A 20,455-nucleotide genomic window follows, 5' to 3' on the forward strand; every position below is an offset into this window, starting at 1 on the left:
AACATTTCTTTTTTCCATGTAGTCTTGCTTCAGGATATCTTTAGTCTCTAGACCAAAACAAATGTACTCTTAAGAGGCAGCTGCCCCTGTGATCAGATAAACTGTGAAATTAAGAATATAATGTGACGTATGTACAGCTGGTTCTCCATTATAATGAAGCTCAGTATTCAGTAGTCTGAATATAGTATAATTTGTTAAAGACACACAAAACTATAACCGTGTTGCCTCTGTCTGACTACTTGGCTTCCTCTCACAGTCTAAAGATATGCATGCTGGGTTAACTAGTGATTCTAAATGAGTTGTAGGTGTGAATTCGAAGGCGGATGGTTTTCTGTCTCTCTGTGCCAGCTATGCAACAGACTGATACCCCACCTCTCACCCCATGACAGCTGAGCAAGGCTCCAGCCCTCCACCTTGATTTTATTCTGACTGCTGGATGGATGGACGGATAGACGGACAACTCTCTGGACTTGTTACAAAAAAAGAAAGTGGCAGGCAGGATGAGGACCCAAACTCAGGACTCGCAGACACAGAAGAGGGAAGTTAAAGAGGCTGCTTTTATTGCACTGATGCAGAAAACCAAACAAAACCTGAAAGTCACGAAATCGAAATCTAAACTGGAAACAGGAAGGCTAAGGACTAAAAGAGTAGAGACCAGGAAGCTAGACATTGCCAGGACCTTGAAAAACCACAGAGAAACTTATAGCACACGGGACAACACGACAACGTCCAGAGGAAAACGCAGGTCTTAAATACAGAAGGGGTAAGGAGGGAATGAGACAGGAGGAGAGCACAGCTGGGAATAATCACATATAAGGAGACAAAGGAGAAGCAGAACTCAGTATACTGAACACAGGACTATCAAAATAAAACAGGAAGCATGACCACTATAGATGCAGACAAAACACGGGAGTTTAGCACTGTGACTGGGGAAATTAAAACAGAGACAAGACTAGATACTGAGACCCGGAGACAGGATGACTAGTGGAACAGAGGGAACAGAGGGAACAAGAAACACGGAGACAAGAGTAACTAAACGTGGAACATGGGGAAGGCACAGAAACCATGAGACTAGAAATTCTAAATAATAATGAAAGCAAATGGTAAATGGCCTGTATTTGTATAGCGCTTTTCTTAGTCCCTAAGGACCCCAAAGCGCTTTACACACCCAGTCATCCACACATTCACACACAGGTGATGGCAAGCTACATTGTAGCCATAGCCACCCTGGGGCGCACTGAGGGAGGCGAGGCTGCCGGACACTGGCGCCACCGGGCCCTCTGACCACCACCAGTAGGCAACGGGTGAAGTGTCTTGCCCAAGGACACAACGACCGAGACTGTCCAAGGCGGGGTTCGAACCGGCAACCTTCCGATTACAAGGCAAACTCCCAACTCTTGAGCCACGATCGCCCCACGATCGAAAGCAAAGACTATTATTAATTCAAAACACAAAACACTGGGTCACCAACCCAGGACCATGACTTATTTCACCAAAAAGAACTTCAAACAAACAAAAACAGGTCAAAAGACAATAAAACAACCATATTTCCTAAAATTTGCAACAAAACAAAAATTGCCTGTTCCATTAATCATCTGATGATCCCTCAAACCCTAACCACTAGTTTATGATTACTGAGTTCCACCATAGCCCAACATTCAGCCTACTGTATGACTGTAAAATGTTGTTCTTTCCACATTAAGATTAAATGGAAAATGTATTTAGTTCCCACACAGAAATGATTAGAAGCTGGTGGAAAACATTCACAGTCATTGTATCTTAGAAAAACAAAACAGTGTCGCAAACAGCCGCGGTTTCCTAAACAGAAAGTTTTTTATTTACTTCCTCTTTCTCATAAAGACTCCGGAAACCTGACCTAATTTGTATTTTCACCACTTAGTGAGAAACGTGAAGGTGAAGCACGTAGTTGTGTCCCCTTTATTCCACTGCGTGAGCATCTCTAACCGCTTGCAATTTCTCTTGAAAAGGCTGTTGATAAGACAGCAAATCTCTTGTCTCTGTTGCTCATGTTTGTGCTCTCCAGCAATACAAACACTTGACACTTTGTAACAGCCATGACAATTCAACTTCAAAGTGGCCTTTCCCACTGAGCACAGAGCAGATGGACGCTGGAACGGCTAGTTTATTATCTTAATCATATCACACAACGGTGTGAAATTCAAGCAGTTTTTTTCATGGCTGACAATTATTAAAATCTTCAATTATTAATATATATTAACATCCATATTAGTTTTTCCTAAATTTGGTATAAATATTCCAACTTCATCAGAATAAAATAAATCCCAATTTATAATTAGCAGGAGCATTAACACTTTATCACCACTCTGTCTAGTGTACCTCTGGGATACTGCCTCAGAGGAAAAAAAATAGTCTCCTGTGGGTAATTAGCTATTTTATTGTGGTAAAATAATACAAAATAAATGCACAAATAAAAGCTATTATTTTGAGGCAGACAGAGGACTCTGATATTGTTTTTCATCACCAACCCTCGCTAATATAATGCCTGATTTTATTCCTGCTGCTTCAGTCACCACACAGACCGCCGCTCTGAACGCTTTTCTCTGTACTTCGACATTCTGCATCCGAGTCATGTCCTTGTTCTATTTTGTGTGTACTGTCACAAATATCATCCTATTGCATCAGCTTTGTCTGACTACATTCCCAGTGTTCAGACCTCTGAAAAACACCTAAGGGTTGTGAGTCTGTTGCTGCCATTCACAGCCTGTTTTCACACCACTCAACCTGTCCAGTACCGCTGGGAAAATCCCTTGTTTCCCTTTTACACACATACCTGCAACACCTGCCTGGAACGTCAATGCTTGTTTATTTTGTGGCTTTAGAAGCACACATACCACACCTGAAAGAATGAATCAGCCCTTTTTTTGTTCCATGAGGCTCATCACAGCCCCTGAAGTACACTAGCAATAACACAGCTAATGTACCTACTTACTGCCTAACTGCACATCCTACCAGATAAAAATAAGCATTATTTAACAGGCTCTTTAAATTAAAGGTTAAAATATATAATTTGTTTGAGCTTAGCACCTTTATATGTTCTAATCGGATCCTCCTAACAATCATCACAGTTACTTCTCTTTTATGATTTGACCTAAGGGTCTGAATGTGGTTTGGCTCAAAGTGATTATTTTTTTAATGCTATGGTGCCTTCATCATAATGGTTAGACTAATAACCAGTAATAATAAAAGTCTTTTGCACCATCCATCCATCCACCTCAACCCCCTCATTATTCAGACTAGTCGCTCTGTGATAATGTCACCTATCTTCCTCCTTTTCTCCAGTCATAATTACCACAGACAATAGCAGGCTTTGACTGAAAACAGATGTTGATTTGCAGCATTTGCCCACTGATGCTGTTGTTGTTTGGAAAACTATTATGCATTCCCTGTCACTTTATTAGGTACACCTTTTCAACTGCTTGTTGACAAAAACAGTCAATCAGCAGCTCAGTGCAATCAGGCACACAGACACGGTAAAGACCTGCTGAGGTTCAAGCAGACCATGGGAATGGGGAAGAAAGGTGATTTAAGGTGACCTTTCTCTGTAGGGTTTACAGAGAAAGGTCAGAAAAAGAGAAAAATATCCAGTGAGCCTGTAGTTCTCCGGGTGAAAATCTCTTGTTGATGGCTAGATTTCGTTGACCTGATAGGAAAGCAACAAAGCAACAACACCATAAATAACCACTCGTTACAACGACGGTAGGTGGAAGCGCATCTTTGAACGCCCATAATGCCAAACTTTGAGGCAGACGGGCTTTATCAGCAGAAGGCCAACCTTATCAACTAAGAATCTATAACCACAGTGTGCTCATCTCTTGTTGTGGCTTCTTCCAGTGGAATAACATCCCATGCCACTCGCTCTTCATCTCAAGCTGGTTTCTTGGACATGAAAATTAGTTCACTGCACTCAAATGGTCTCCACAATCACCAGATCTAAATCTAATAGAGCACCTTTGGGATGTGGTGGAACGGGAGATTCACATCATGGATGAGCAGCTGGCAAATCTGCTGATGCTATCTCAGAGAAATGTTTCTAGCACCTTGTTGAACCTCTGACATGAAGAATTAAAGCAGTTTGAAGACAAAACGGGGTCCCACGAGGTGTACCTAATAAAGTATGTAGTTTTCTGTGGAGTACAGTAGTATAGTGTATATGTTCTATGCTGTGGTGTGCTGGGGGGCAGCACAGAAAGAAGGAAGTGTCCAGGCTGGAAAAACTAATCAGGAAGGCTGGCTCTGTGGTTGGCATGAAGCTGGACACTCTGGTGACAGTGGCAGAGAAGACGACATTAAGTTGGACATTGTTGACAATGCTGGGCATCCTCTGCACACAGCCATAAACAACCAGAGGAGCCTGTTAAGTGACAGGTTGCTTCTCCCAAAGTCAAGAACCAACAGACTTAAAGACTTTGTCCCAAACGCCATCAAACTGTTTAAATCCTCGCTGGAGGGGAGAGGGAGGGGAAACGGGGACAAAGAGAGCGCTGTAGTGCCTTTTTCACTGTGCAATATATATATTTTTAATATCTAACGGTGCAATAGACTCACAATAGTTGAAATGTGCAGTTCTCTGGTATTCTTATTCCTATTCATTATATTTATCCCTATTATATACTCTGTATTTATATATGTGTATATGTGTATTGTGGAGATACAGAAATTATTTTACTGCTAGAATATAACCTGCATTATTAACATTGCATTAATAATATATCCTACAGCCTTGATATTGCATTAAAGATGTTTAATAAAGCTATTGCCACCACGTTAACCTTTTATTACAGGTGCAGCTATGATTATTTTATACACATGCATGTTTGTGCTCATTCAGTGTTGCTGCTCAGTCTATTAAAGAAGGTTTTAAGCTTTGTGAAGCGCTATGTCTTCACAATCTATTGTGTGGGTGACTTGGAGCATAGAAGGATAGACAGCATACACGCTTACAACACACATATAATCCAGAAGCCTGCCAGGCCAAAGGCCCGAAATTCATTTAGCTTCTAACTGCATTTCAGTTTACTTAGTAACAGATGACAGAAGACCAGTTAAGAAAAGGACAAGCCCTTAGAGACCATCTAGGCTTGAAATTTATTGCCATGTACGGAAGGTGTTATAGAAAGAGGAACTTCTGTGTCTGTTTTTAGCCATCTAAGATGTACCATTTACTGTAATCGATGTATTTGATCTGTAATCGATGTATTTGATCTGTAATCGACGCAAGAAGGACGTGTTAACCCTGATGTTATAAAATCATTTTCAAGTGTATTCTTAGCACGAGACGTGTGCTGATGTGATGCGGCATACTTCTTCTCCTGCGTGTGTTCTAATAAACTCATTGTTTGATTGCACTCTCCTGGGCCTCTGTTGGTTTGTTTCATTGCTCAACATTTTCGAACTCGTGACAGTTTGGTGGCCCGTACGGGGATGCTGACGCAATAAAGGTGTTTTTGGAGGTGTTCAGGGAGAACCTTGAGGCCAGGAGGTGGACAGACGTTCCCGGTGGTTCGTTTGACTACAAAGGGCGCTGCTAAAAGGTAAGACACAAACCTCTTAAACTGAAATTGTGCTGTATTGGATTGTAATTCTAAAATTGTAGTCAACGAATTACTGGTTGATGTTTGTCTTGAGTTTTGGGTTGAGTTAAAGTGAAACTGTATATATGGTATATTTCTGCTCACATTCTGCAACTTCTGTTGGTGCTGTGTTTCCTGGAGGAACCTAAGTTTCATCTAATCTAATGTTTCCATAAAACATATATGGTAGTATGCAAGTGATGCAAGTATTTCAGGACTCATTTCAATAGCTGGGCCCACGTCCTTATTTTAGGTTTAACAGCATTTTAGTAGGTAAAGGTGAATGATTTGGACATGAATTGAGCTGCGGTTTGGGGAACGCCTCGAAGGATACCGGCAGCAGCTCCCGGGCCTGGCAGATCCCCATCTACTAAATAGAAGTGAAGAAGTTAAAGAATTGAAAAGGGGAGGGAGGGTGATGTAAACAAGAATGAACAGCTTGTAGAACAGGGGGAACTTATGTAGAAGAGAACCGGAAGGAGCGTTTATGGAGGCGTGGTCCTACTCCTGAAATTCCAATACTTGAACTCCAGTTAAGTAATTTTAAGACGATTAAGGAAGTAAAATCAGATCAGTATTTGACCACCAGAATTTTGTCATTTTGTCATTTTTCATTTTTGGGAATATTTTTAAGTCCCCTATCTTCCTCTTTCTGCTAAGAATGATGAAACTCATTATTGTACTCAAAGCTATGATCAAAATAAGAGAAAGTTCAATGACACCCTGGCAAGGTTTCTGTTACAACACTTTTTCCATTGGTAGTGACAGCAACTGTAATATAATAAATAATAATCTGAATATGCTTTCATTTTATAGGACAGGAGAGAATAAAATATAAAATAAAAAAATGAAAAATGAAACCAATTTTTAAAAAAAAATTTGTTCCTGGATTTGATTTGATTTGTTCACCAAGTCAAATTGTCCTCCAATGATGAAACACCACAAAGTGTTACAGTAAACTTCTTGGACAGTTAGAATCTTAGAAACTACGTGATGTCACTCTGTAAAATCAGCTCACGCAGCGGGACAGAACAGCTTGTGCAACACAGTGTGTCTGTTGAAATAACTGCACTGCGTGAACCGCACACATTGTTTGTTTGATCGTTGCCTGGGGTGTACGGAAGTTGAAAGGAGGCTTTTAAATGGGATCAATAGCATCACCAAGACGTAACTGACCTGGTAAAGGGATAAATAACTAACATGAAGTTAGGTCAGACAAAATACCCAAAAGTCAAACATTGGAGTCAGGCATTTAAGCACAAGTGAAACCGCCTCAGAGTGATTTACATACATTAAGCAACATCAAAAGAACTCTTTGTTCACCTTTGAGTCATTTTAACTTCCAAAGCTCACGTCTCTGCTTCTGAAATAAACCAGTCTTCTCCATTTAAACCTGTTCAATTTAAACTTGACCCTGCTCTTGGATGGTAGAGCAGGGTCAAGCAGCAGGTGATAAATACAAAAAAAGGGCCTCTGACCTCTGATATCTCAGAGTGTTTTTGAGCTGCAGCAGGATACAGAATTATCTCTAAAAGTAAAGCCTTTCCAGTCTTCAAGTCAGCCACGGGTTATTCGATTTTTTTATTACTGTGTGCAGTATATGACTATTCAAACAACATCATCCACATTGCTGTTCTCACCACATGCTGTAAAAGGAGGGACCGCTCTGTCACTGGGCCATCTCCCTCGACCAATGCTTAGCTCCACTGACTCATATTAAAGAGGGAAATGTAAAGAAGCATTGGGCATTGATGACTAAATATAGTAAAGAAAACCTACGATCAAACAGCCTGACAGAGTCCGTCTGTACCGCTCATGCTGAAAAAAAGGCCAGTTGTTACCAGGGAAACCATGTTTGGCGAGAGTGGGAGATAAATTGCAGCAATATCTCACTAATAGTCATTTCTATTATCTGCACTGGATGTTTAGATTAACAGGTAAATAGGGGGATGTGCCAAGAGACAGCAGCTTGGAGGTAAGGTGCGCAGAGGTGATCAAACAAAACAGCAAGGAAGACGCACTGGGAGGTAAGCCACGCTGCTCATGAAAAATGCCAAGAATGGGAAGTCTGTTGCAGGAGTGAGGCTTTGTGAGCTGACAAAAATTGTCACTGTGGACTTGTCCGAATTGCTTAAATTGGTGTAAAATCTTTAGTTTCATCACAGCACTATAGAGAATAGTTAGAAAAAAATAGTTCCTCTTCTCAGACACTGGACTATAAGAGCTGAGCGTCTGACACAGATATTCACTCGATGGACGTTGCCCCATAAAGGGTAAGAAACTAGTTTCATTTTAATATTCCTCCAATAGGTTGATTTATAGATTATAAAACTTTCCTTACCGCTGTCTTGACTTTCTATTTCCTTTATACGATGATGCAGGAAAGAGATACAGATAGAACTGTGTTGTAAAAGTCGTGGCAAAGTAAAGCTTTGAGACGCTAATTTCCCTTGTGTAGTTAACTCATTAAGTTTATGAGGGTTATCATTTTCACAACATGTCCAGCATTTGTGTATACAGTAAGAACAAGGGCTGGGACTTAATGATAAAAGCACTGCTGCACTGTATTTACAACAAGGAACAAGCAATAACACAGTATTATGGTTTGTATACAAACTCGTGTGCCGGGTTAAAACACTGTCTTCTCATTAAGAGATAACACACAACCACAATAAACTCTGAAGTAGTGATGTGGAAGAAAATTAAGAAGGAATATAGAAAAAACAGAATTACAGCATACTTTGGGATGCCTCCTACCTTTTGTTGTAGGAAAAACATTTATTGTATGAACAGCACGTTTTCAAATGAAGTGTCAATTTTATACTCATAGTTTAAAATAGTTTGCTGTGCTGTGTGGTAATCTCTTTTCATTCTCTCTTATCAGCAGAGCTCAAAGCCCTGGAGGAAACGATGAGCTGTGGTTTATTGGTGGGGACAGAAAAACCGCTCTGTCTCGTTGGGTTTGTTCCAGGACACTGAGCCAATAAGAAGCCTTCGTCTTCTGTGGTCGGTGCTGCCCCACAGATAAAACCTCCTTGTTCTGCAGTCTATTCATCCCCGGGGTCGGGGATATAATGTGACACATCTCAATTCTTGACCGAGTTGAAAGATTCACATGGAGCCCACCACGCAGCGGTGCCACACAGCACTTTGTCTCTCTGTCTACGTCATTACCTTTGTGCTGGGCTTCCCGGCCAATATATTGGCTTTCTACACTTTTTGTAAGAAAGTAAGGCAGAAACCCACCCCGATTGACATCCTGCTCCTCAACCTGACCATTTCCGACCTCCTCTTCCTCATCTTCCTGCCCTTCAAGATGCAGGAAGCAATGAACGGCATGGTGTGGAACATGCCCTATGCCCTCTGTCCGCTGTCTGGCTTTATCTTCTACATGACCATCTACAACAGCACCTTTTTCCTCACTGCAGTCAGTGTAGAGCGCTACTTGGGTGTGGCTTTCCCCATTCGGCACACTCTGAAGCGGCGACCTGTGTATGCTGTAGCTGCCAGCATTTTCTTCTGGATTTTCTCCACCGCCCAACTTAGTATCGTGTTTATCGTGCCCTTTATCCCCACTGAACGCCTCAACGCCTCAGCTCACCCTAGCAGCGATAGCAGAAAACAATGCTATGAGAACTTCACAGAGTCTCAGCTGAACGTCCTCCTGCCTGTGCGCCTGGAGCTTTGTGTGGTGCTTTTCTGCATCCCTTTCCTGATTTCTAGTTTTTGCTACATCAACTTCATCAGAATTCTCTCAAAGCTGCAACACATTGACCGGCGCCGGCGCATCCGAGCCATGGGCATGGCTTTGGGAACCCTGGTGGTGTTTGCTCTATGTTTTGGACCCTACAACGTCTCACACATCATTGGTTTTATAAACAAGAAAAGTCCGGCGTGGAGAGACAAGGCCCTGCTGTGCAGCACTTTCAATGCCTGTCTAGACCCTCTTATTTTCTACTTTTCTTCCTCTGCTGTGAGAGGGAATGTGGGTAGTGTGATGGAAGGGGTTAAAAGCCGTCTCCAGAGGTGCATGTCTTGTCACCTGCTCCAGGCCTTGTGCGGGGGAATTACCAAGACTGCACAAGATAAGGAACACACGCAAGAGGAGATCAATGCTATCTGAGCTGACAGAAAGGGACCTGTAAGCGGCTGCCTTTACTGTTGTCTTATTTCTTCATCCCTGGGAGCAGAAAATTAATGCCATGTTAATGTTTACACATGTGAGAAAATGACTTGGCTTTATACAGTGCAGTGTATTTTTGTTTGATGACATTCCTTTTTGGAAATGAGACAAGACAGGTAACCTTCAGTCTTCCTAAGCACGCCATGCCAATTTTGTATGCAGCGCATCGGGTAAAACCTCAGAGACAGCCTACTTTGAACTGTCACCAGGACATAACAACATTTCTCGCACAGTGTAAGAGAAGTACAGAGACCCTTAAATGCAGGCAGGTGTTGTGGAGCATCGCAGCAGAGACTGTAACAAAATGAATATCTAAGCAACAGCGTTGCACGTCATCTCTCCGCAATTGGAGATTAAATGTTCCAACCAACATCCTTAGTCGTGAACAGGATATTGCTTGCAACAATACGGTCATTATGTGTCAAGCAGTGGTGGTTGAAGAAGAAGTAGCAGAAGAAAGAGAAAATGTGTGGCATCTTCATGCAGATACAAGCATGCTGAAAATAGAGAGCAGTTCGCTTTGTAATTGTACATATGTTTGCATTTGTAATGTTTTTTGCATGATGATGGCTGTTCTTATATTTATATGGGATATATAAAGAAAGAGAGATGTATGAATGTACACATATATATGCGTAACGGGGGTTGTAATAATATAATAACACATAAATAAAGCTTATTTTCATATTCAAATACGATTATACATTTTGCATGATGTCTGACTCATGCATTATTTTGTAAAGACACCACGCCAGCAGGTGTAAACAGTGTTTGTGTGGACACACACGTGTGAGTGTAAATGACGGGAAAAGGAAGAAAGGACTGATGGAAGCAAAAGCAAACCGCACAAACATTATTTTCATAAACAAACTGTACAATAATAAATTGAGTTAATTAATAACCTTAACATTGGCAGCAGACAGGTACGAGGTGATTGTGTGCGTATGAGTGAGTGGAAGAAAAGAGATAAGGACTAATTTGTTTTGGAAAGAAGGGGGGTGAGAAATATGAAAAATGCCTGCATCAAGTGATCAACAGTTGCCATCGGCAGATCAGTGATATCATATGTAAATGTTTTTATGCACATTTTATGTATTTACACATAAAAGCAGGATGAGTAATAGAAAGCTTGAGCTGCCGCTTTGATTTTTGATGTCACTAATCTGATTATACTGAAGCTCCATCAGCTCACTCAGCTGTTCAATGTTCATCATTTCTGCCAGTATTTGTTTTTTTTTTATTCTTGGCAGTGTGGGCAGGCCTAAATTTAAAATGAACTTCCTCCAAAAAGTGAATCAAGATCTCACCCCACACGCTGCAAACATAAACAATGCTATCACACAAGCAAGCGCTGGCATCGGCTGTAATCCTATTTAGCGAGGATTAGGCCTGCACAGAGGTTGAGCCGATCACTGTATCTGTTTGACAGGTGGATCGTGCATGAATCATTCATTTTGACAAACAGACCCCAGTGAATGACTAAGACGTGTGGGTTTACAGCCATTGACATGACGCACAAACCCAAAAATCTGCGAGTCAGCATGCCATAGGATAAAAAGTTACAGGGATGAGTCACTTGTACACATCAGCGATTACAGATTATACACTATGAAAGAGCACAGCAGAATATACATACATACAGATGTGGTTTAAAATCTGGAGAATTTTTCACATGAAAAAGTGAGACGGACCTATGCACATCATTCACTGATAATTGTTCTTTCTTTTCCTGATGAGTTGAATGTTGTTTGTAAAAGGTTGGTCTGATGAGAAGAGCTCAGCTGAACAGCCGGCAATCCTTTCTCCTTTTTCATTTTGTCTTTCCTGGAACACAATATTTGGTTATTGCATCACTGTTGACTTTTCCTTAATGATGTGTGATAGGTTACAGGGATAAAACAATAAGAAAATCAGCCTTGTGTGTGTGTGTGTGTGTGTGTGTGTGTGTGTATGCTTATGTGTGTTTGTCAAAGGCTGAAGAATACAGTACTCACGTGGCAGATTTCATTTTCCCTTCGCCCAGATATTTCTGACTGCTGTGTGGCACACGATTGAGAAAATTGATGATCACAAAAATTAAAAAACATTTTTTTAGCAACTACATGCAATTCTAGCTAAACAGAATTACTCTTACCATTCAATAAAAGACAAACGGTCGTTGCAGAGAGGAAACACATCTTTGCAATGTTCAAGTATAAAATCAGCTCATTAGGTGGGGCATCTGTAAAAAAAAAGTAGAAAATAAACACTGATTAGCACCGACTTATGATGTTATTGAGCGTGACAGATTTAAATCAAGGAGGTCGAGCTGGCATTGGCTGACGGACGTTCTCCTCCTCCCTGGGAGGAGAGGTGTGTAAGGATTGATTGGAGAAAATCATTAATTTGTTCAAGTATGCAGTATTGCAGGCAATCTGTTGCTTTGGAATGATCAATGTGTGACCCAGATTAAGAGTGAAGTGGTAGTGAATACTGAGCAAGTGACGGGTAGTATGTCAGGACCTGTGGTTTGTGAAGACATTATTTATTAAAGGGATTTTTCCTATAGATCACTAAAGAAGATTAAAAAGAGATTTGGGGTATTCCAGTAAAAAAGAAAGTCTGCTTTGACAAAGTAACGGGACCTGTGGTTAAAGCCCCTCTGAGCCTGTGATGAACATAAAAAAAATCTCCTGATGAATCTTTGTTTTGTAGGCAGAGCTACTGCATTACAAATATCAGACTGTATAAGTGTGGTGTGAATGAGGGTCCAGGGATCATAGGTTTGAGCCATTTTATTCAATATTTGTCACACCACAACACACCAACCCCTGAGTCCCCGTGTTTATAACTAGGCGGGCGTGATCAAGGATGCCGTGCAGTTGCGTCCACCCTCCCTGCACGGCACCGCAGACCACGCCCCACCACAAAAAGACACAGGCCTGTATACATAAAAAAACTAAAGCTCCTCAAACAAATTTTTAAAGTAATGACATGAGCCTGTAATTACCTTTACTGTGAGGTTATGTTTTAGCATCTATAAATGAAGCAACTCTCTCCTGGGCTAAAAAATGAAATCCACTGTGCAAGAGCTGCGGTTCCTCAACTGGCCACTTGAGGCTGGCAACAAAAGTGAAACTCACAAGCTTACTTTGACTCATCACAGGCATGAATGTCATGGTTTGAGTCTAAGGTTTTTTCTGTAACTAACACAGGGTCAAAATTATACATAAAATCTAAAATATATACATACACCCCCATTAATATTTTCTGTGACTGCCTTTGAGTCAAATATGATATAAAACTGGCTTCACTCTGGACAGTAACATGGTGTTCCAGCAGATTCCAGTTCATAGCAGGCCTGAGTGTTGGTGGTTTCTGGGTTGTTCCTGAACATCCCATCCAATTTCCTCTCATCATCTTGAATTACTGACACATCAGAATAACTGTATTCTTATGTATGCTATGTACAGCTCTTTGAACAAAAGCTCTTGGAAGTTGTTTTGAAATTTCTTCTGGAATGGACTTTTGCCTGGAAACCAACCAAGTTAAATGAAGTCTACTAATTCTCCCAAGAAGGCCGGTCAAATATCCATACAACAATTACACCAGGAGCCTGGTTTTGTCTACCAAAGGTTTCTGTTCAAAGTGCAACTTGCAAAGGGAATATTAGTGGGTGTGTATATATGCACAATAAACTTGTTCACCAAATTCTTGTTTTTTTAAAGTCATTAAAGATGCATGCTGTACAACCATTCCACCCTGGAAAAAGAGCAATTCAAAGAAATCATTAAAGGCCCAAACTTACCATGGCATTAATGCCCATGATGAGTGCACGTACACTTCTGACCATAAAAACAAAGACAATGTAGAATTGCCTAAAAGACTGCGACATTGGCTAATGAGTTGTCCATCACGAGTCATTAACCAATAAGCATGAACTTTCACAAGATGCTGATGGTGGAAGCGCTAACCTCGTACAGATCTTCAATACGGATCATCACAAGCCAGTATCTGATGTCATTGTAGCTATGTCCACCTTTTATACTTTCTCAAAAAATCTCATGTTAAAAAACTTTAAAACAAGCAATCAATAAATAAAATCAGTGTTACGATTAAATTAGGAGTGGAAAGGGTAGAGAGGTGGATGCTGTCGCCTGTGCTAATTTCAATTATTGAGCTGGACCTCTCAACTGTGTTTGTGGCGTTGTACTGATTACCAGGTTTCTTTGCCTGCCTGCATACAGCCTATGGATACACCTTTCTAATCAAGCCTGCGTTAGTTGATAGCTGAGCATTCCACTCCGTCGTCCAAATATGGTCACTTCTGGCTCCAGAAGAACAATATGTAATAACAAAAAAACTAAAATGCTAATATAGAGGCTTCAAACAAAGGCTTCACAAACCAGAGGGTGACATTGCAGTGCTAATGTCCATCTAATAAAAACTGTGCTTTTAGCTCATTGTTTTGTTGACTGTGTGTTTTTATATGTTGTTGTTCTTTTACAGATAAATCTGCTAATCCATTTTACTTTCTGCTCTTTTAGACGCTTCAGGCATAAGCTTTCAAAATCCCAATTCTTCTACCTCAAACACTTAAAAGCACAAAGCTAACAGACAGTGAGTGAACACAGTCTTTGGTTTATTGGCTAAAAAGCAGGCTGGTTTTGTCAGAACTGAAAGTACAGACATTACCGAGCCCACATTTATCAGATGTCAGAAAAATATCAAGATAAGAGCATTATGTGACATTAATAAACAATGGGCACCTGCCAGCTAATCAATAGTTTACATAAAAAGTCGACTGCATTCTCAAAAACAAAAACAAAAATCTAATTAAGGTTGTGTGAAGTGCTAACAACAGGCTGAAGCTAAAACATTTTAATTCATTCAGTAGTTTAAATTAGTTCACTTTCCTATTCTGGGTCAAAGTTAGATGAATTCAGCAGCTAGGAGCTGTGTTTGTGCTGTGACATGAGCTCTAAATCTGCTACAGCAGTGATTCATGCCCCTGACAGCCTTCTCCTTAACAAACAGTAGGTATCGTAATATTTAGAACCATCTGTCATGCTGAACCGACAGAAGAAAAAACACATTTTTTTCAGAAACAAAGATAAATAATTAAAACCTGTGGCATAAAGTCCCATTTTTCATTGGGAGGATAACAATTTGATTAAAAAAATACCAAAAGGGAATTTAAATTATATAAAAAAAGAAAATCCTACATTCATTATCTCAATAGCTGCCTTTGAGACACTTTTCTCCTGTATAAGATTAACATATTTAGGAAATTAATTAATTTTCCTGCCTTATTTACCCCAAGTGAAGGAGGCAGTCAGAGCAGTTGTCATGGCAGGGTGGTCCTGCACCCAACATGTGAAGGTTATGCCTGTTTTCAAGGACTGCTTATTTGGGAGAGAAAAAACACTGAGGAGATACATTTCCCGGCTGTGGTTGTCCATCAGCTGGAGACACTTCGACTGGCGCCGAGGCTCAGAGTTCACCAACAAATCTGAAGACAGCAGGGCTTCATTGGGTGGATGTTCAGACAGGTTGCTGTGAGGCTTGTCAGCAGGAAGGGTGCAATTGGTGACTGAGAGGTGATCGATAACGGTTGCTGCGCTTTGGTAGGTCCAGGTGAGAGTGAGTCTACTGGGGTAGAAACCTCCGGTGAGACACAGGAGAGCCCACTGATCGGTGTGTGGTTCTGGGGGAATCTGGAGGTATATTTTTGGAGCAGAAGGTGGTGCTAGTAGTAAAAGAAATCGTGTATTAATAAATGCTGCAAAGGGTCTTCTATACTGCTACACTGAATCAATTACTACTACTGATGTCCAGTATTGCAGTTTGAACTGCATATAATTTGAAAGCAATGTTGCGTAGATTACTAACAACAAGTAGACTTATATCAATAACATTCTGATTAAAAAAAATTATTCAAATCGGCAGAATAAATCTTGCATAAGAAATTAAATGAAAATGAAAAAACATGCAGTATCCATTTTTATTCGGTGGAGCCAGCATTGCAATCAGGGAATATCAAAAGGAAGCTTTCTTCCGCATGAAGGATTTCCACATAATAATTTGGCCATCCCTCCCTGCCTTGTTTTCTGGGGAGTTTCAATTCCCTGGGCAAGATCGATACAAGGCACTGCGTATGGTGCCGGGGTGATTATTTCTAGATCTGTCATGAAACTGCTCAGGCAAAAAGATGAACTCTGAGGGAATTTCACATGACTTGAATTTTTATAGATTGAGCCCTTACGTTCGTTTTATGGTGATACATGTTTTTTGCCGGTGCTTGTATCGAGCTGCCTCGTACTGAACGTCGTGGCTCCGGTGTACAAAAGATACAAATGAGACATAATTACCAGCATGGCAACATCACCCGGGCGGAGCGGTCCTAATAAATTGTGGGCATGTTCATTTCTGAAACCAGCGATTTGTTTCTTACCCAAGACGACCAGCTTGGTGCCGTTGCCCCATTCTGGGTCCTTCTTCAGGACGTTCACCTCGCAGTAATACCACCCAGAATCCTGAATTGTAGTGTTAGTGATCACCAGGGAGGAAGTTTGATTCTTCGCCACAACGATTTGCCTGGATGAGTTTGAGATGAGCTGCTGTTCTGACTTGAACCACTGAACTCCATACTTTAGGGATTCAACTTTGAAATGACAGGACAGAGTTGCCGTCTCACCCCGCATCACACTGAGGGATGGAGGATGCTGCCTAACCCTCAGTCCCTCCGGGGTTGCTGTCAGCGCTAAAGACAGAGGCATTAATACAATGTGTCATACAAGCAACTTTTTAAAAAGTGCAGATCAGACCTCTGGGTCAACTACAAATACTTTAAAATGTGTGTTTAGCATGCCTGGGTGACAGCTGGGAGTGAGATATGCCAGACAGAGAAGATCAGACATAAAGCTCAAACAAACAGTGACTTTACTTAGTTTAGTGAAGTTTTTATAACACGCAACTTATTAAATGGCTTCCACTGAGAAAAACAAAAGATAATAGAAAAAAACACTTCTGCAGAAACACTCAAACACAAAGGGTCTCACCAGCTTTGAAGAGATTTATTTGTAGCAACTGCTTATATAGCCAAGTGTGAGCAGCGATCATTAAGTTTAATGATGAAATACAAGCGATAAGATAAGCGGTAAAACACTCAACAGTAGAGCTGTAAAAAAAATCAGCAACCACAAAAATCCTACTCTACAAAATTTTATCACATTATTTATATTAATTACTTTTGGCAGGAAGGTTTTGTGATTGGCTGCTTGTGTCTGTTTGTTATTTAGAGAGTTAGAAGTGGAGTCTAGTAGTAGGTAAGCAAGACAGGGCAAGGTTGGGCATTTCAAGCTACACCTTCATAAACTCACATCAGCTTGAAATATTAGAAATTGTGAGACGTCCACTTGATGTCCTTGACAAAATATTGCAAACTAATTCAGTTCTAAATGCTCTTCTGGATCCAGGGCCTTGGTTTATGCATAGGATGGAAGGATTTCTCACACTTGTAGCAGCTTTTATAATCAATTATTATAATGTCTCATCAAAAATATTGACGATTACTAATGAACACTGTCACGGGTGTTAAAATGTCTAAAAAGTAAATAATTATAATAGATTCATGGTTAAACAAAACCGAATGTGCATGCGTAACAGGATAAAGGAGCTATAAAAAGATATAACAATAACACATTTTCTAACACAACAGACACATGTTCAGACTGACCTGGTACTTGGTGTGCCAGCAAAAGAAAAAAGCACAGCTGAGGCCATTTTGCCATGCTGCTGTTGTTCCCTGTTAAACTTGAGTGGTGAAATTATTTCTCAGGCACTCTTAAAGTCTGAAGGCTCGGTGAGCATTAAAATTTGATGGTGTCAGCTTTCTTTTTTTTTGTTTTGTTTTGCACTCTATGGTTAGAGGTGATAGTTCATTAATAGGTCATGCTTCAACACAAACCTGATCTCAGGCACTGCTGGGGTGAAAAACTACATATGTCAGTGTCTTGGCAAACAAACAGGCACTTTGTCTGCACGTTGACAGGAAAGTGCAACGCTAAGCAATCTATCGTTAGTCTACAGGTTTCTCACACAGTATTTCTACAGCTCTCTAAAAATATGTGTGTCAGTATTGAAGGAAAAAAAAAAGAAAAGAAATCCAACAGCACGTTGTAACCTGCATGTGAAGGTAACGAGCATGAGATTTCAGTCATGCAACAAATTTTCCCCTCTTGTCGAAGGCTTGAAGCGCACTAATATGTGTGTTATTACTCTTGTTTTGATTTTGTTTTTTGACTTTTTCCTCATGCGGCAGCTGATAAAAATGAATTTCCTCAGTGCTCTAATGAGCAGCAGTGTAATGAATTCATATCTGTGTCCTCTGAGGGAAGGAAACATGTAATGCTAGGTGAAATAATCATCATTAAAGCTGGAAAAGGGAGAGTTCAAAATATAAGTTCAAGCAGAGGGGAAAGGGCCTGCTTAAAACTTAATTAACCTAATCGAAATGTTAGAGGGTCAACTCTAAAAACACCATCATTACAGCAACTTAAAGGAGCATTGCTTTGCTTTTCGTAAGTAAAGGAACATCAGAAATTGCAATGGATATGATTTGAATTTCAAATTAGACAGCCCAGCTCAGACGGCGACTTCGAAAGGCAGAAAGTTGGTGAGAAACTGCTTATTACTCAGTGATGCTCAACGCTGCGCTGCACATTGTAAAAACTTGAACATATTAGTCAAAGTGTCACCTTTGAGCTCCTACGGTTGATGAATGAGCTCACTTCTATAATATATGCACTTTATACTTAGTTAGTGACTTATTTAATGTATTAGATTGCCAATTCTAAATTCTAATACTGGCTTCACCAACTCTTTCTTTAAAAAGAAAAACTGACAAAAACTAAGCAGAAACTATATATGCATTTTTAAGCATAGAGTTACATGAAAACATACTGGATACATGTTGAATACAACTTGATGGTTTTCCTCGCTGAAAAGATCAAAGGGAATGGTGCTTATATTGCTTTTTGAAAAGTAATTAGAACAGATTAGAGCCCCAACGCTATTATCATTTTTTTTTGATAATTCATTACTGAATATGTTAAGCTGCGTTCACATTGAAGATAAGAGCCTCAGATGATTGTCATTGACAAAGGGAGGACAAGTGAAGAGTTTCCACCTGTGCATAAGTCTCTAAATTGTAGCTGCAAAATAGAAATTCCCTCCAACCACACTGCGACAGCCATAATTTCCATATTAATGGCTGGTAATTGCTACAGACCATTAAGTTATTACTCACTAATAACATTTGTATAATTTGCGGGAAAATGTGTCCCATCTAACCAGATATTCAGATAGCTTACTAAAAATAAACAAACAAACAAATAAAAAGGCCTCTGAGACAAACCTGCAAACGCAACAAAAACAGATGCTTCGTACTCAGCAGGAAGAAAAAAAGCAAGCTGAAGCAAAACTTGTCTGACCTCACCTCCTTTCTAACCACAGGGGCCGACAGAGAGCCCCGCTTCTGGCGACAAACCACACACAAAAAGTTCTGTTAAAAACAAAAATGATTTTTATTTATTTATTTTTTTTATCTCCCTCCACTTGATATCATTTTAACTCCACTTCATGGATTTTGAAAAAAAAAAAAAATAGAAGGAAAGAAATACAAAAATAAATAAAAGCAGAAGAAAGGGAAAAGAAAAAAGACAACTTCAGCAAGTAAACGAATCAAAAAGAAGTATAATCATCGCTTCACAGCACTGAACATCTGTCAGGGTGGAAGACAAATGTTTTAGTTCTTTTCATTCTGTCTCGTGTCCTTACATTGATAAGATCATGAAAAATGTAAGACACACTTGTAATTCAGGTGTGTAATCTGAACGAACCAAACAACCTGCCCTGTGGAGCTAAGAGAACGCACGTATACACACACAGATGCAGACATGCTGCATACTACTCGCGAAGGCTCTTAAATTACTCATGCTCACCGTGGAGCACAATGCACACTTGAACACTGACACTTGGGACACTTACATACACACACACACACACACACACCATTTATTTCAACAACAGCAGAGTGGGCAAACCTGGAGCACTGAGGGGTGGGAGAGCATTTCTAGAGGTTATCGCCACACAAAAAGAAATGAGGAAAGCAAGATTAAAAGAAACTGAGAGTCTGCAGAGAGAAAAAGAAGGCGAGATGGGTTCCACATTTGACACTAACCCAAGTGTGGTCATTCCTGCAATTATACACGGTGGACTCTCCAGGTAAAAGTTGTGATTACTTTCTAAATGAGACACTTTTCCATTACATTGCAGGGAAGGTTCCTGCAGTCTGAACGCTGTTATTTCCCTCTTGATGCACATAGCACTTGACCAGTGCCAACAATATATCATGCCGCGTATGCCAGCCTGTAGCTCATCTTACACAAAACGCTCGTGTATGGTGCATCTGTAACTTCACCACAGTCTGGTGTCCCCTCTGTTTCATAACTGCAGTATAAATCAGTACAAAAACACCAGTTGGTGCTGTCACTTGTGAAAGAAATCCAAGTTTCCCCTGTCAGTTCTCAGCACCACAACCAATATTTACCCCTCGGTTGACTGACAAGGAAAATGCCAGGCGTGGGATGGTAATTCAGAGAGGCCAAGTAATGGGACT

At 40.4% G+C, this 20,455-nt stretch overlaps 1 protein-coding gene across 2 annotated transcripts; it reads left to right on the plus strand.

The window, feature by feature from the left end:
• Positions 1 to 5,280: 5,280 nt before the first annotated feature.
• LOC120732669 (free fatty acid receptor 2-like) lies at positions 5,281 to 19,509 on the plus strand. Of its 2 annotated transcripts, none has more exons than XM_040030433.1 (2): positions 5,281 to 7,885; positions 8,497 to 19,509. In XM_040030433.1, the coding sequence occupies exon 2, from the start codon at positions 8,728 to 8,730 to the stop codon at positions 9,733 to 9,735; it is 1,008 nt and encodes a 335-aa protein (XP_039886367.1). In that variant the 5' UTR covers positions 5,281 to 7,885; positions 8,497 to 8,727; the 3' UTR covers positions 9,736 to 19,509. The 2 variants fall into 2 exon arrangements, with proteins under 2 accessions (XP_039886367.1, XP_039886368.1); XM_040030434.1 differs by having other exon boundaries at positions 8,500 to 19,509.
• The last annotated feature ends 946 nt before the right edge of the window (positions 19,510 to 20,455 follow it).

The sequence above is a fragment of the Simochromis diagramma genome, unplaced genomic scaffold (assembly GCF_900408965.1).
Source record: "Simochromis diagramma unplaced genomic scaffold, fSimDia1.1 OVJJ01000361.1, whole genome shotgun sequence".
NCBI lineage: Eukaryota > Metazoa > Chordata > Actinopteri > Cichliformes > Cichlidae > Simochromis > Simochromis diagramma.